Raw genomic sequence first — 17,106 nt, forward strand, 5'->3', positions numbered from 1 at the left:
AACCACATTAGCTCAAGTTCAACAGGTACAATGATAGGTGCACCCTGTGTGTGACAGGATTATCATTGAATCTGTGTACCAACTTAGATCTAAATGACAAGCTTTCATAAGGTCTTCTTCAATTATTAGTGCAATTATCCATTCTGTGTTTTATCTTTCAGAAGTATATTTGCTCATTTATTTATTGAAGCCATCATTTAAAAAATACATATATCAAGATCCTAATTTTATTTGAGTGTCTTCTTTTGATCTTATATATGACCTCGTATACAGTGTCAGAGCCCTTAATGACTCAGAGCTGGAGACTTGCAGGCTTTCCACTACTGCCCTTTAGTTCTGGAAATGAGAACACATAACCTTTTAAAGGGAGTAAAAGAAGTTGAAAACGTGGGATTACAATGTCAGTTATTGTCTAGGGTTTACTCACAATTCCTTTGTCCTTCAGTTCATAATGTTAGTCACTTCTTAGCAGATTATTTACCTTCTCTTAAAAACAAATGTATCCTCTTTACATTTCAAAATTGTGATAATTCTTTCACGAACCTTCTCCTTGGTTCCCATGAGCTTCTCATTTTTAAGACTTTATTTTCTCCCAACCCCAACTCCATTTTCAATGTCCAAACCGTGATTTAAAAAAAAAAAAAAGGAAAAATAAGTCAGGTAGAATATCCTATGTATGATCAATTGTAGTGCAGTTGATCCCAGTTTTGGGACTTTGGAACACATTTAGTCACACCTACAAGAGGCACTTAAATATAACCTTCCTCTTGTATTTTTTTTCAGGCTCTGAAAAGACTGATGAGTATCTGCTGGCCAGGTTCAAAGGTGATGGTGTAAAATATAAGGCCAAGCTAATTGGTATAGATGATGTTCCAGATGCGAGGGGAGATAAAATGAGCCAAGACTCTATGATGAAACTCAAGGTAAAGGGGAAATGGTTTGTTTGCGTCTTAAGCAAGCACTCATAGGAAGTCTTATTTGAAATCTTTCTTACCTGTCTTAGTTACTAAAGTTTTCTAATTGAACAATTGATCTAATGATATCTCTATTTCTTTGTGTATGTATGTGTGTGTGCTGATGATAGACAGACCGATTGATAGAGAGTGTTAGTAAGGATCAAACCCAGTTTTCAACCATGGAGCTACATCCCTGGCCCTCAGTGTCTCATTTCCTGAAACTGAGTTACTGTGTACATTTACATAACTGTCTTGTAGATCTGATTTAATCAAAGATAGCTAGACTATAGATGCTTTTTTCACTTGGCAGATACAGCCCTTGGACAAACCAAACCTATCCTAACAGTCTCCCACATTCCTTCACTAATTAGTTACAAATGGAGGTTTTATTTGTTTTTATCTTACTTTGCACAGAACATAATGGAATACTGTATTTTTTATGCAAGAGGTGTTGAAAAAAATCAGAATTTGACCTGGAGACTAGTGTTCTTTTGAGTTAGCACCTTGACTGTTTTGAATTTTTAAATCTCTTTACTATTTTAATATGGGCTCTCCTTAACAGATCTACTACTGGTCCATGTCCCATAGACAGATAGACAGACAGACAGATAGATTTTTGTTGCTGTTATTGCTCCCAGCACTTGGACTTGAACTCAGAGCCTGGGTGCTATCCTTTAGCATTTTCAACACTGGCACTTTACCAGTTGAGTCATGCCTCCTCAGTCATGAGGATTACAGGCATGAGCCACCAATGCCTGCCCAAGCCCCTTATACTTGTTTACCAATGACTCTTCAGATGTCACAGACTAGGAGTGATTTTTTTTTTATTTCAGGTTCACATTGCTAAGGAAAGAATGATCTGCCTAATGTCTTCTATTTCATCCTGTTATTCTGATTACTGGTTCTTTCTTCAATGACAAACAAGCAGAAAATGAAGTTGATAATCGTCTTTTAAAATGGTTATTATTAGAAATTAGTACATTATAGGATATAATTTAAATGAGATATCTTTTCTTATTTGCCTACCCAGGGAATGGCAGCAGCTGGTCGATCTCAGGGACAGCACAAGCAAAGGATTTGGGTCAACATTTCTCTTTCTGGGATAAAAATAATTGATGAAAAGACTGGGGTAAGAATTTGCATTCACTGGCACTTCTCTGACCAGCGGAGTCTGACTACTTGAGTATCAGATATTTTTTTTCTTTAAGTTTTGTGATAATAATAATAATAGCAGCTTATATTTACTTCTCCAGTAGTAATAGGCAGTAAGTAAAATAGACAGTCAAGAGTCAAGACATACTGTTGGGCCGGGAGTTTGGCCTAGTGGTTAAAGTGCGTGCCTAGCATGCATGAATACCCGGGTTCGATTCCTCCGTACCACATACATAGAAAAAAGCCGGAAGTGGTGCTGAGGCTCAAGTGGTAGAGCTCTAGCCTTGAGAAAGTCCAAGGACAGTGCTCAGGCCCTGAGCTCAAGCCCAGGACTGGCAAAAAAAAAAAAAAGACATACTGTTGACATGCTGTTTTGAAATTCACTTCCTATGAGATATACAAGTGCACAGGGATCACGGATAATTCCAGCTTACCAATGGGTATATGCTTAACCAATGGGTATTCCTGCTTCCATGGGATATGCATGAGATCTTTTTTTATTTGAATATATTGAGCACCTGAACTTAGCAGCTATTTTGTGACATCTTGCTTTTTTAAATAGCTTTTTTCCTTGCCTCTTTACCCGTGAATGCAATCTTGTTTATATTGTAGTTGTTATTGTTCTATTCACATATCAATATACCTTATACCTTCTTGTTTTCTTTTGCTGGTTTCTGATCCTTATCCATTGGTCAAGTCTTTTAGAATAGTTTTTTTTCTTCTGCTCAATATAACATTGTAATATTGATCACTTAAAATCTTGTTTGTAAAACATGTTTGCACTGTTGTGACATACTCTATTCTTAAAACAGGAGGTTCACAAGTTCTAGGCCGGCATGATCTACCTAGTAAGACCCTATCTCAAAACAATGAAAAAATTTAGTTCCTCAAGATGTGGTATTTGTACACAATGGAATTCTATGCTGCTGTCAGAAAGAATGACATTGCCCCATTTGTTAGGAAATGGAAAGACTTAGAAAAAATCATATTAAGTGAAGTAAGCCGGACTCAAAGGAACATAGGCCCAAGAGTATCTCTCATTTGTGAAATTCAGTAGAAACCTTGGGCTCTCCTAGCAGAGATTTACAATAGAACAAAATCTAGAGACATAAGGCCAAATAGTATGATACTAAATGTAAGGACCTCCAGGATAAAGAAACAAAAGCCATATAATGAGTGATTGCTTATCTCTTCTGCTATCCCTTGGTTATATCATATTGTTACAATATTTCGCCTTGTTATCTGATATATTTTATATGTGTTTAATTGGTTATTTGAAATTGGATAGGGAATGGGGGGAAATCAAAAAGAGCGATGAGAGGAGGGAGGGAAATGGGGACCATGTCATGAGAAAGGATATCAATGTTTGTGAAGTAATACACCTTCTCTCTGGTGAATATAATGTAACCCTTCTATTAATTACAATAAAAATATAAATAAAATAAGAAAGTTAGTTCCTGTCAAGAAAGTGTGTGATCTTTAGTTACTATTCATCCCTCTGTAAAGATACTCATCTCTAACTTGGACCAGTCAGGACCAGGACCTCCAGGTGTGTGTGTTCTTTCTTTCTCTGTCTCTGCCTCTCTCTTCATGTCTCTCTCTGTCTCTGTCTGTCTGTCTGTCTCTCTCTCTCCCTCTCTTCCCCCCCCTCTCCTGCAGGCATTACTCTCATCCTCATCATCCTTGAACTCTTAGCTTTCATTTTCCAGGCTTATCAGAGAATAGTGGTGTTTACCCTCACAAGCATTCTCTCTCTCCTCAAAATATGAATATGATCTTTTCAGTGGTCAGAAACATTTAGAAACAAACAGTATTTGTTTCTACGAATAACTCTGAAGAAGTGAACATCAATATAAGTTTGGGGGTGGGAAAAACAACAAAACCAAGGGTAGGAAATAAGAGGGAGAAGAAACAAGGGGAAGGGACACTACAAAGACATGGAAGTCCTTGCCACAGCCAACTCCTAGGTAATAAGATGGATCTTTTAGGATAGTAGAAAAATACTTGATGACAGCATTTGGTAACACACACACACACACACACACACACACACACACGCTATACATGCTACACATGCTTCCACTTGGAAGCATCATCAGAGAATCATTCTGTATACTTTTCTAGATAAAGAAATCCTTTGATACAGTGGGGTTTTTTTTTCCAACCTATATCCTTTTTGGAAACCTTCCTAGCAAGAGTAAATGTGCCTTCAACCACATACTAAAATATCTTTCTTTGAGCGTTTTCACCTCTTTGTATATGCCTCTATAAGTGAATCTGATGCCTAACTATGCTAACCTGTCAATAGATTCTATTCTCCTCAATAAGCCCTTCTTTGTGTTCCTTTTAAAGGTAATAGAGCATGAACATCCAGTAAATAAAATTTCTTTCATTGCTCGGGATGTGACAGACAACCGGGCATTTGGTTATGTGTGTGGAGGAGAAGGACAGCACCAGTTTTTTGCCATAAAAACAGGGCAACAGGTAAGCTCTAAATGTGGGCCCCTTGGAGATCCGTCCTCTGGTGAGTGTAGGAATGTCTGTCACTCAACTAGAAAACAGTTCCTTAGGCTAATAATGTTTCCATGAGCCAATAATAATTCAGAGAATGGCTAACAGCCTAAAAAGAGTTTGAAAGATGTCCCTTTTACACAGGAGTGTATCTCAAGAAGCTTGAGGATGGAGTATTTTCTGAGGTCAATGCTGAATTTAGAAAAATAGTGAAGTATTTCCAGAAACCTTGAAAGTATTTCAAAAACAGTCATGTTTTGTTTAAATATCTGGAAAATCCAATTGTGAAATCCGTTTTCCTGAATATTTACAGACTATATTTATCAACATTGCTATTCTTTATGTATCTGAAGGTAAAGGTAGGGATAAGGAGATCTTTAATAGCTGAAGATAGAAGGAGGTTTAAGAGAAAATAGAAATTACTCCTGAGAATTGATGGGAGACAAAGGAACCAAATATCGAGGATAAAACATTATCTAGTAATGCTTTCTCTTACCATAGGCTGAGCCATTAGTTGTCGATCTGAAAGACCTTTTCCAAGTTATCTATAATGTAAAGAAGAAGGAAGAAGAAAAGAAAAAGGTAAGTACTACTGGATATAAAGTTTACTGAGATGAACATTATATTCAGGACTACTTTTAATGTTGTAACTACAACATTTGCCCTGCCCAGAGAGTTGAATTCTATAGTATTCTTCTAAGTATATAATTGTTTGTTCTAATGATTTTTCTTTTGGAAATCTAATAGGGCAATGTGTAGTAGATACTTTAGGTCTCTGGACCCTGGCTCTACTCTTTTCTCTCTATAAGCTTTATATTCATTGAGGACTGCCTTGTAGGTCAACCTTGCTTAAATCTAGAAATTCTCTGCAAGTCTGGGATTTATAAGGAAAAAAAATGTACGAGATTCTTCTTCCCTTATGCCTAAAAACCTCTCTCTATATATATATCTTTATCTTTCTTTTTCAGGCTGAAGAAGCCAACAAAGCATTAGAGGTAAAACTTCATCTTTACTTCCTATGAATTGTGTGTGATGTGTATAAACCCATGCTTGCTACAGGCCCAGACCCTTCTTCACCCCAGCTGAGCTCTGTTATAATCTCTTCAGTCATGAAAAGTATATAGTTAAACAATGAATATAAAAATCATAACTGCTTAATAGGCCAAGGTAGAAGGCAATTAAATTGTAGAGAAAATTTGTCAACAAAATACTGAAATGTTTGCCTTATTTTTTTTCATCAGAATGGAAGCGAGTCCCTAATGACTGTTGACGATCAAACCAACAAACTGAAATTGGTATGTTTGTGATTGTGTGTGTGTGTGTGTGTGTGTGTGTGTGTGTGTGTGTGTGTGCTGGTCCTAGGGCCTGAACTCAGAACCTTTCACTCTTGCTTGGCTCTTGTGCTTATAGCTGACAATCTACACTTGAGCTACATCTGCAGCTCTAGCTTTTCTGATGGTCTATGGGAGCTCAGAGTCTTTTAGATTGATCTGCCTGGACAGACTCTGACCCAAAATTTTCAAATCTTGGCCACCTGTGTAGCTAGGATTATAGGCTTAAGCCACCAGCATCTAGCTTATATGAGACGTTTTATGTCTCTTATTCATCTATCACGGATTCTCCTTCATATGGATGTTACTAATAACAGCTGTGTTCTGAATCCATATGAAAATCCAATCATGACAGTTATTTTCCTATACATAAGTGCCACATGTATGTTGATATACAGAATACTCGTTTAAGCAGACAATCTGAACCAGATGTATATATTTGGAGACATGTATATACTTCTTGATCTAAATGTCTCAATATCAACTTTGAATGAGTTGAATGCAAATCCAATCTTGACAACTATTTTCCTTAGTTTAGGAAAACATCAATGACAACAATATACAAAGTAATCCTTTTTTTGGTAGACACATCTGAATCTAATCCAAATACTTTTTTAAGGGTATTGACCAGATGGATTTGTTTGGGGACATGTCTACACCTCCTGACCTAAATAGTCCAACAGTAAGTGTTTGTTTTTAAATTTGCAATGTAATGGCAATGACATCTCTAACTCAAATTGGAAATTAACCACAAATCTTGAACATCACATTGGAAATTGGAAGATCACTGCTGATTTTTCCACTAAAAGTGTAAATCGCTTCTAGAACACATACTAATCTTAAATCACCATAGAAAGTTATCAGCACTCATTCAGAAACAATAATTGTGCTTAGAGGTTAAATCTGAGCAAAAGATCAGGCAATGTAGTCCTTCTTGGTATTACTTGAGATGGGAAGAAACAACTGAGCAATAACCCTGGCATAGCCTACTAGAAGGAAGTATATTAATCATGAAGCTACTTGGCCTTTTTTAATGTTTTTCATTCTCTTACTGATATTTGGTGGTATAAGCTTGGCATAAAGTATGACTTATAGAAGAGGTTCAGTTGCATTCAATTAAAGTCTGTCCTTGTTAAAAAATGGTTATTTTTGATAACACATTATAGTATGTAGGATCTTCTCAACCTTGTAGATTGGCTGTGTGAGAATGGGCCAGAATTTTCTTTTATAGGCAAGAAAGTGTTGATTCAGACAAAATCCTTCCTTTACCCAAGAACAAGACTTACCCCTCAGTCTTCAGATCTACTAAAACAGGCTACAAATGAGATTATTCATATAATTTTGAATAACATCTGGCAACTTGTATACTTACCATTGTTTTGAGTATTTTTTATTGGCAAGCACAGCAGTAATTAAGATGCATGACATATTGTGGTCGAGGAATTTACCATGTAGCGGAAATTGATGTTAAAACTAACCACAAAGCTTATTAATTGATGTCAATCAGTTACAGAGTATCATCTAGTCTGCAGGTTCAGATAATGCCCAAAGAAGAGATTTTATAGACTTGAACATGAAGGGTAAAAAAGTGATCACAAGACAAACAGATAATTGCTCTAGAAAATACCTAGCTAAGGGTCTGTTGAGACAGGAAAATACCAAGTCTGCAAGACCCAGAAGGTCACAGGATTTGAGCAGCAGATCAAAGATGGAGGAAGAGTCTCACTCCCCAGAATCCTGCACAGAATGCCAAGGGTGTGAAACCTCACTGCATAAACATCTAGGTCAGCTCTACACAGTCTTTGCTGCTTCGCCATGTGAGAATCACACTACCATGGTGGCATATAGAGGAATTATCAAGCCTGTCTTAGAGAAGATGTTTAATGCACATTGAATCCTGACTAACTTTCTATTGAAACATCCATTCTTTATAATGTCTGTTAACTGTTTTAGGAGAAAGCTTTTTCTTTCTTTCTTCCTTTTTTTTTTTTTTTTTTTTGAAGTACTGAGGTTTGAACTCTGGAACTTATGTTGTTGGACAGACACTAATAATTTCTGAGTCAGATCTCTAGCCTTTGGGTCAACTGAAATACTAGCGTAGATGGCCATGAAAGAGCCACCCTAGTTTTGATTTCTGAACTTTACCCCCTCGTGTATTAGTAGCCATTTCCCCAAAGGAAATCAATATCTGAGCCATGTATCTCCTAAGGATAGCACTCCTGTAAAGAGAGGACAATCACCAAAGACATGGAATGGAATTACAGGGAAGAGGCATGGAAGAGCTGCCTGATTAACCTGCTTGTGAAGATGTCTGAAATATTCTGCAAAAGGAAATAGAAAGACAGTATGAATGATCCACATATAGATGTCTTCAACTTTTAGTCTAAGAAATTTTGATATGTAGAAATTCAAAGTAGATGGTATTTTGATAAGTAGGAGAAAACTTAATAGGGATAATTATGTGCTGGTTAGACTCCGACAATGTGTTCATACATATTGACTCCATATTCATGTCATGAAATAGATTTCTCTCCATGTGATAAAATTGATATGGTTGAAAATATTCAGTGCTTCCCGTAATTGGTCTAGAAGATGCTTCTGAAGTTAAAAAAAGACATAAAATTATCCAAATTTAGAGCGATATTATTTGATGCACAAGCTTTTTGTGCATTTTAAATAATACTCATGTTGTAAACTTAAGTGGTATACTTGAGACTTAGACCTTTTTCTTTTGGAAATGTTCTTGAACACCATGCTTCACAAAGAAAGAAGGGCAGGGATGTGGGTGCTTTTGACTTTTAAAGATTTGACGATTTGAAATCACTGTTAGTGTGAGAAGTGTGTAAGACATGATCTAATATCAAGGAAATTAAATCCAGTCGAAGGGATAGAATCAGAGAACCAAGTTCAGCCATCATGTCCACACTTGTATATACCCAAAACTGATATAGAAAAATAAATAGGAAAAGGGTTTGGTAAGGAACCTGAATTTGAGTTGGGTCTCTGAAGTGTGTATGGAAATGGATAGAAGTTGGATGCTTAGTGTGGGTCACTTTGACAGTTAGCCTAACGAAATTTATGCTAAAACATGTGAGAAATAGCAGGATGACGCAGAAAGGTTTGGGGCGAGAAGTCCTCAGTTTGGCAGCTGAAATGGGGACAGGAGATTAACCAACCCAGGAAGAGCTACAGAACTCAGCTTTTAATGCCTTGTCTTTGTTCAGACACCTCTCCAATTGGCTTTATGCTCCCTTTCCTGGAGTTCCTTAACAAAACAGTGACTGTAATTCAGTGATATGTCTTCAGGGCCTGTGTCCTCAAATGGTGGTGAAGTAGGTCTGTTGGCAGCCAAGCAAAGAAGCCAGGAAGTTCTGAAGAAGATGTGGATGAGGGGTGTCATCCACCATGGCCTGTGATGTAGACGCTTGATCTCAGATTAACCACATCCACCTGAGGAGAGCTTTATACATTTTACTTATAGGGTGACTGTTCCGAAGTCTAACATTGTGGCTCCTGTTTGGTGTCCTATGAACTTCTTCGGAAGTGTTGAAAAGGAGAGTTCTTCCAGCCGTGAACAACCATCTGTCCTAACCTAGAGGTGGCACAGAGCAAATTCATGAATGCTAAAATCACAAGCTTTTGTGATTTTGTGATTTATTTTAGTGATTCTGTGCCCTACATTTCGATTGTTTAAATATCCCTTTATTGATAGGCTATTCAATCCATCTTTTTAACTAAATCAATTTTTTTAATTACAAACTCTTTCTTTTGATTGACTCTTCCAGTTATAAAGAGGAAATCTGGCTTTAAAATGTGCTTTTATGATTCAAAGTAGGAAAGATAAAAGATTTTTAAGTCTGATTTTGTTGTCTCTTCTATGGATATAAAATAGGATGTATACTTTGTTTTGCTGTTTTCAAAGTTGCTCTTTTCTCTAAACAACAAGGAAACTTTTTGCACTTACTAGTTTGAAAGGTTAATATCCCTTTAAAGTTGTTGATCTCCGTGATCAAATAATGCCAGACATCTTCCTTACTCCCGTTTAGCTGGGCAGTGTTTATATCTTCTATGACTAGCATAATTTAGAATTTCATGAACCAGAGTCAGTCAGAAAGGTCTCTCAGTGTGATTCTTCCTATCCCAGGGGAAATGACAATTTTGTCACTAATTAAAATGAAGAATGTTCTAGGATTAACAGATTTACTTTTTTTTTTGTAGTCATGGGGCTTGAACTCAGTGCCTGGGCACTGTCCAGCCTCTTTGTGCTCTAGGCTAGCACTCTACCACTTGAGCCACAGCACCACTTCCAGCTTTTCAGTAGTTAATTGGAGGTGACAGTCTCTTGGGAACTTTCCTACCCATTCTCTCCTCAAACCCCACTCCTCAGATCTCAGCCTGCTCAGTAGCTAGGATTACAGATATGAGCTACTGATGCCTGGCATAGGTTTGTTATTTTTTTATCTGCCCCCAAATTTGTATAATAATGAAAATAACAAGTAACTAAAATTTAATCTTTTTATGGTATGATAGAGAGAAAATAGAATTAGGTCTTGGTTATAGTTTCCAGATGATTATTTTTCCAGTTCTAGTTTTAAACTTAGGATCCTAAGTTTGCTAGACAGGTGCTTTACCACTTGAGTCATATCCCTGGCCTTTTGTGCAATAGTTATGGCTCAGATAGAATCTTGCTCTTTTCATTTAGGTGATCTTTAAACCATGACCCTTCCAGCGCCTGTCTACAGTAGAGCTGGGATTACCATTATGAGCCACAAATCACTGTGCCTCACATATATTAATATTACATCTTAAACTCACATCTCTGTTACATTCACGTTAAAAATGATAAATTGACTCTAATGCTAAATAATTGAGATTATTGTCTGCGACACAGGCGACTCTAAGCCATGCTATGCATAATGTACAAAAGATAATTGTGTGCCATCTGAATTGGTCTCACAGGGAAATATAGATAGAATGGGGCCAAGAAAGAAATGGGATGGTGAGATGAATAGTCCAACTTGGGTAACACCTTCAACAACAGCCATAAACATTTAAGGAGATATGTGTGAAGGATGGGTCAATTATAGAGAAGTGTACTTGACAAAAGCATATCACATAAGTATTCATAAGTATGAACGATGAGGCTAGGGATATAGCAGCATGGCAAAATGTTCGTGTGGCATGCATGAATCCCTGAGTTCAATTTTCAGCATTGCAAATAAAACTATAAAATATGAAAAAATAGAATAATAAATTCATTCACCGAAGAAGGTGATAATAATAGCCCTAAGAGCCCATCAGGTAAGAAGACCAAGTCACAAAGTTACTTCACACATCCAAGTCCAGCACATCAAGGAATAGATCTTTTTTTTTTTTTTTTTTTTTTTGCCAGTCCTGGGCTTGAGCTCAAGGCCTGAGCACTGTCCTTGGGCTTTCCTCAAGGCTAGTGTTCTACCCTGAGCCACTGTACCATTTCTGGCTTTTTCTATGTATGTGGTACTGAGGAATCAAACCCGGGTCTTTGTGCACGCTAGGGAGGCATTCTACCACTAGGCCAAATTCCCAGCCCCACCAAGAAATAGATCTTGAGTAGCCAACACAATGATGTTGTGTATCAACACAGTCGATTCTCTTAAGACTTTCAAAGGTAAGAATGGAAAGGATGCGGATAATGCTCTCCATCCGTGTCCAGGAAGTAAGGTGAGCAGGACATGGAGTCAAGAACAGTAAGATTTCACTTAACCAAGGGCTAACAACTCTGAGACTTAAATCAAAAGGTGTGGAGGGAGGTTGGGAGGGAGGGGCGAGGCAAACTTGTCCACAGCTAGTAAACACTTTCAGGGAGCCATTGATGACAGGGAGGGGTTAACAGCCCCCCAGGTTCTCAAGACCAAATCTAATGGGAATTTTGATAATTCTGGTCATTTGTATATAGTTTTCTCATTTGAAGTCATAACATGGACTAACACGTGCTTTGTTCTTTTTCTGTTTTGTTTTGTTTTTCTTCCCAAATGTGCTAGGAAAGCAAAGATATCCTGTTAGTGGATCTAAACTCTGAAATCGACACCAATCAGAATTCTTTAAAAGAAAATCCATTCTTAACAAACGGCATCACCTCCTGCTCTCTTCCTCGACCAAAGCCTCAGGCAGCCTTCTTGCCTGAAAATGCCTTTTCTGCCAATCTCAACTTCTTTCCCACCCCTAATCCTGATCCTTTCCGTGACGATCCTTTTGCACAACCAGACCAATCGACACCCTCTTCGTTTGATTCTCTCAAATCTCCAGATCAGAAGAAAGAGAATTTGAGTAGCTTGTCTACTCCCCTGAGTAATGGTCCCCTGAATGGTGATGTTGATTACTTTGGTCAACAATTTGACCAGATCTCTAACCGGACTGGCAAACAGGAATCTCAGGCTGGCCCGTGGCAAAGCCAGCCAGCAGGGAGAACTCAAAATGGGGTATCTGAAAGAGAACAGAACGGCTTCCACACCAAATCTTCCCCGAACCCTTTTGTGGGAAGCCCTCTCAAAGGACTGTCCGTTTCGAATGGCATAAAGCAGGACTTGGAAAGCCCTGTGCAGTCCTCTCCACATGACTCCATAGCCATTATCCCACCTCCACAAAGTACCAAACCAGGAAGAGGCAGAAGGACTGCTAAGGTGAATTGTCTTCTCCACATATCCATTAGCAGAGCGCATGCTGTGTACCAGAGGGTGGTGTGATGCGAGCTCTCTTCCCTGCTGCGCTTGTGGCTTCTGGTGTGGCTGTGAACTAGAGGGTGGAGGAGGCACTGTGGTTCTCCAGGACTGCTTCTTTTTCATCGCCATTCTTTCTGAGCTTTGCAGTAGTGTCTCTCGCTGCTTTCTGTTTGCATGCCTTGTCACTTAATACTAAACACAAGTTGTTTCGTTTCATTTTTAATGCTGCTATGCTTCTATACTGCTGGTAAGTTTGATCGTCATGTTCTGGGCTGGGAGGGGCAAGAGTTCTTGTGATTCCCTTTTCCCATCCCCACACTAACACCTACCCTGCACAGTCGTTGTACTCTATTAATGAATGCCAAGAGGCTGGTATAACATTCTCTAGCCTGTATCATCTTTTCAATATTGACTTAATAACCCAGTGGTTCTGAAGAAACTTACTAATATAAATGACCTCTACTCTCACCAGCTTCACCCAAAAGCAATTCAAAATGTAGTTTTTATGGATATAGAGTTGTCTGGGTTTTTTTTTTTTTAAAGAAGCTCATGTAGAAATATACAGGCCTGTGTAATGATTTAAAGTATATCAACTCCATGTGGACTAATTTAAACCCAATGGAATGATCAAAATTTCTTAAGATTCTAATTTATAGTAGTCCTTTCTTTCCTAGCTTCAAGCTTTTAGCCAATAAGAACACCTGACCCATAAAAATGTAAAAAGAACAAAGCGTAGGTTTGCTGAGTCCAAAGTGCCTTTCAATCACTGATTCCGAATAGTGGTTAACCAGTGAGGTGATTTGTGTTTTTTATTTCCCCCTTGGCCTTTTTCTGTTGTTGATTTGGTAAAAAGTAATTGATTATTAGTAATAGAAAAAAGTCCTTTTATGTGGATCTCAAGTTTGGGATAAAGACTAAGAGACAGCTCAAAGCTGTATTTCATTGCTGCTGAGTAACTCTTTTCCCTCCCCTTCCCCTCCCCCTGTCTGGTCAGTCTTCAGCAAATGACTTGCTTGCATCAGACATCTTTGCTCCTCCTGCCTCAGAACCTCCAGGCCAGACGCCGCCCACTGGACAGTCTGCAACCCCACAGACCAACCCTCTGGATCTCTTCAAAACAAGTGTTCCTGCCCCAGTGGGGGCCCTTGCAGGTCTAGGTAGGTTCCAAGAGGTACAGTGAGGAATGGCTCCACTGTGTTCACTGGAAAATGACTGTGTTCGGAAAGCAGAGACTTCCTTTCTATAGAAGTTCCCAAGAGTGCAACACTGGAGATCGCAAGCACTTTTTTTCAAATGTGTACTTCTGTAATGTAATTGGAATTTGGCTTCTGAGTTGCTACATGATGAGAAGTCCTGGTTCGTTTTTCAGTATTGCATGTATCTGAAAAACTAGCAATGGCTTCCCATCCTGGGTGAGGGTTGTCAGGAATTCGGAACTCAAGACTAGTTTCAATGGCAAAACAGAGATGAGGTGGGAAAGCCTACTGCATTGTTTGTGTTGGAAAAGCAGTACTGTTCATACTTTCCATGTGATCTGCCATGATAGATTGGAGGTCTACCTCCTCTCAGTGTCTCCATCCCCTTTTGAAGCCTTTATGCCCCAAGAGGAGTATATCTATGCCCCAAGAGGGGTATAGCGTAAGCCTCTTGGAAAGAACACCAAGTTATGGGAAGTAATAGAGTTTGATCGGATATCCAGGATGTGCTAAGATTCTCCTTGATAAATGAGTCTCTGGTTCCTGTGTCCCAGAGCCTCTTCCTGCGGCCAATGGTGAAGGGACTTTGTCTGAAGGCTCGTCCTGCTACTCAGTCCACAACTTTCAGTTCTTTTCACATTCTATGGTACACTTTTCAGAAATCTCAACAATAGCCTTTGGTGTCTCGCTGGCCACTGTCTTTGTTTTTATGCATCTTGGCATCCCTACAGACTCAAAATAGAATCTGGCTTGGGAGGTGGTGGGACCATAGATGAAGAACAACTCTCTTTCTTCCTTGGTAAAAGTGACTAGAGATCTTGGCTTTCCTGTCTCCTACAGAGATGGTCATCAAGACCTTCTCTCTGTCTCTGTCTCTCTGTGTGTGTGGATATCTTCTCTCTCTCTCTCTCTCTCTCTCTCTCTCTCTCTCTCTCTCTCTCCTTTTTGTGCAAAGGAAATATTGTAGTCTGTCACAATGAGCTTATTTAGTCATCTTAGAAGTAGGGAGCAAAAAAAGGGGGGGGGATAATCCCCTAACTTCTGAGTGGCTGAAATCTAGGTGAGTGTGATAAGCCAGTGTGTTCAGGGCATATTCTGAGAGTTTACCACCAAGAGACTTTCCTGCAATACTTCATGTGTCTCTGAGTTTCCACTCTCTGCATTGTTCTTTTTTTCTGCACCTCCCATGAGGCAAGTTGGTGCTTTCCTTTCACAGAAAGAGACAGAGAATTTGCGTGCACTGTCAGAGACTGGATCACATCACAGACCTTTGTAGTCTAATATCAATGCCCTGAAGAATTTTTACAGCCAATATTTAACAAGTCAGCTTGAAAATACAGCTGGACCCTATAACTGTTAATTTATTCAGACTAAGTGAAGCTTGTTGGCTAGGTGCCCCTGTTGAGGCCTTGGGGTATACAAGTGCAGAATACTGATGATCTTTCCAAGTTTGGACATGGAACTCAAACTGAGCCCCACAGTATATCCCCTGTCCACTAGCAGGGACCCTCAGCCAACCATGGAAGGTTGCAGGTCTGGCTTCCGCTAGACCCAGCTGGGAGACTGTCTCCTTTGCAAATCTTGTGTGTGTGTGGGGGGGGTGAAGAGTGGGTATTGCAGAAAGCTGAGCTCTCAGCTTTGACTTGTTATCCTGTGTTTTGATCTAGCTTCAGAAGGTAATAAAAGTAATGCTTTATGCCACACTCCCTTTTTTCTTAATCCTTGCCCTGTTTTCTCCAGCTGGGTCATAAATGTCTTAGAAATACAACAACAGCTACAATCTGTTGGGTGGCAATGAAGGCTGACAATAAATACACACTGGGAAAGCCTTTAATTCCTAGAAAATATATTTGTCTTGCTCACAAATAATACTCTCATTGATATGATTGAAAACCAAAGATGTACACTTTCCCAAGGCAAGTAGTCAAATATAAAAGAAATTTCCTCCTCCTCCTCCTCCTCCTCCTCCTCCTCCTCCTCCTCCTCCTCCTCCTCCTCCTCCTCCTCCTCCTCTTCCTCCTCCCTCTTTGTTCTGGTACCAAGCCTTGAACTTAGAGGTTGGATGCTATCCCTCAGCTTTTTCACTCAAGTCTAGGACTATGCTACATGACCCACAGTTACACTTCTGGATTTTGGGGGTTAAATGGAAATAAGAATTTCATGGATTTTCCTGCCTGGGCTGGCATTGAACCACAATCCTCTGATTTCATCCTCCTGGATAGCTAAGATTACAGACATGAGCCACTAGCTCCTAGCCTTTTACTTAATTTTACTTTAGTCATCTAATTGGTAGAAATCATTAGTGAGTAACTGTCTGTGGTTAATAAACTTTAAAAAATATTAACAATAATTTTGCTTCAACCCACTTTTAGGACCTGTATGTATAATGTAGGAGAATTAGTCTTTTGAAAATATAAATATATTCTTTAATGTAAACAAAGACTAATTTCTGACTGTGAAATCAGTATTTAATTAAGATACCATTAACCCTGTGCCTTGTTGAGAAATAGAATGGGAGGGGAATATTCTGGGACTGGAGTTGCTCATAGCATTATTATGACCTTTCCACCTGTAAGTATATTCTTTAGCTCATCTAGGATACCTTGAAAATAAGCATATTGATGAAGGAAGGTAACCTTTTCTAAAATCTGCCACTGTTTGTGAATGCCACAAATCTATTTCCGGTCCGATGAACAGCATTCGTGACAGCAGAGAATTCAAGTACTACCTAGAGCCAACACAGGAATTCTGCCCACCTAGCCTTTGACTTACATTTTCAAAATGTTTGTCATTCTAGAAGCAAAAGTAAGTCCCAAGATCTTGATGTAGTTATACAAAGGGATTTGTTTCCCTTCATCATGTCAGTTAGAAAACTCTTACTGAAAGAATATACTCCAGACCTCAAAACAAGTAGGTTTTCAGGGCAGAACATGAATACCACAAATAAATATGAAACTAAATTTAGGTTTATTTTGTTCGTGGTGACAGTTTTACTGGTTCATTAATACACTTGGGAAGAGGCAGGAAAGAAAATGTCCTCTATATTAGAACAAGATCCAGGCAACAATTCTCTCCTGAGAAGCAGTCAGCTAAAGAGATTTGGATTTTTTTGAATTCCAAATGAACATGACAATGATGTTGACAAAGCAGCCATTCACCCAGAGAGATCATGGGCTAGTTACCTGAGAAGGATATTTATTTCTCTTTGTCTTCTCTCTCCTCCTTTCTCATTTCAATATTCTGTTGCAACTTCTGGCAAGGG

General features: G+C 38.8%; 1 protein-coding gene across 5 annotated transcripts in view; it reads left to right on the forward strand.

The window, feature by feature from the left end:
• Dab2 (DAB adaptor protein 2) overlaps positions 1-17,106 on the forward strand; it is a 49,195-nt gene that overhangs the window by 27,443 nt on the left and 4,646 nt on the right. For 3 of the 5 annotated variants that reach the window (XM_090332013.1, XM_090332014.1, XM_090332015.1), the window contains exons 3-11: positions 784-923; positions 1,987-2,085; positions 4,461-4,592; positions 5,121-5,201; positions 5,588-5,614; positions 5,861-5,914; positions 6,570-6,632; positions 11,971-12,609; positions 13,643-13,805. In XM_090332013.1, the coding sequence (XP_090188139.1) occupies positions 784-923; positions 1,987-2,085; positions 4,461-4,592; positions 5,121-5,201; positions 5,588-5,614; positions 5,861-5,914; positions 6,570-6,632; positions 11,971-12,609; positions 13,643-13,805 (1,398 nt within the window). The remainder of the gene's footprint in view (positions 1-783; positions 924-1,986; positions 2,086-4,460; positions 4,593-5,120; positions 5,202-5,587; positions 5,615-5,860; positions 5,915-6,569; positions 6,633-11,970; positions 12,610-13,642; positions 13,806-17,106) is intronic. The other 2 variants (XM_090332016.1, XM_090332017.1) reach the window with 2 other exon arrangements.

This window comes from Megascapheus bottae, chromosome 4 (genome assembly GCF_031878675.1).
Source record: "Megascapheus bottae isolate mThoBot1 chromosome 4, mThoBot2.hap1, whole genome shotgun sequence".
Lineage (NCBI taxonomy): Eukaryota > Metazoa > Chordata > Mammalia > Rodentia > Geomyidae > Megascapheus > Megascapheus bottae.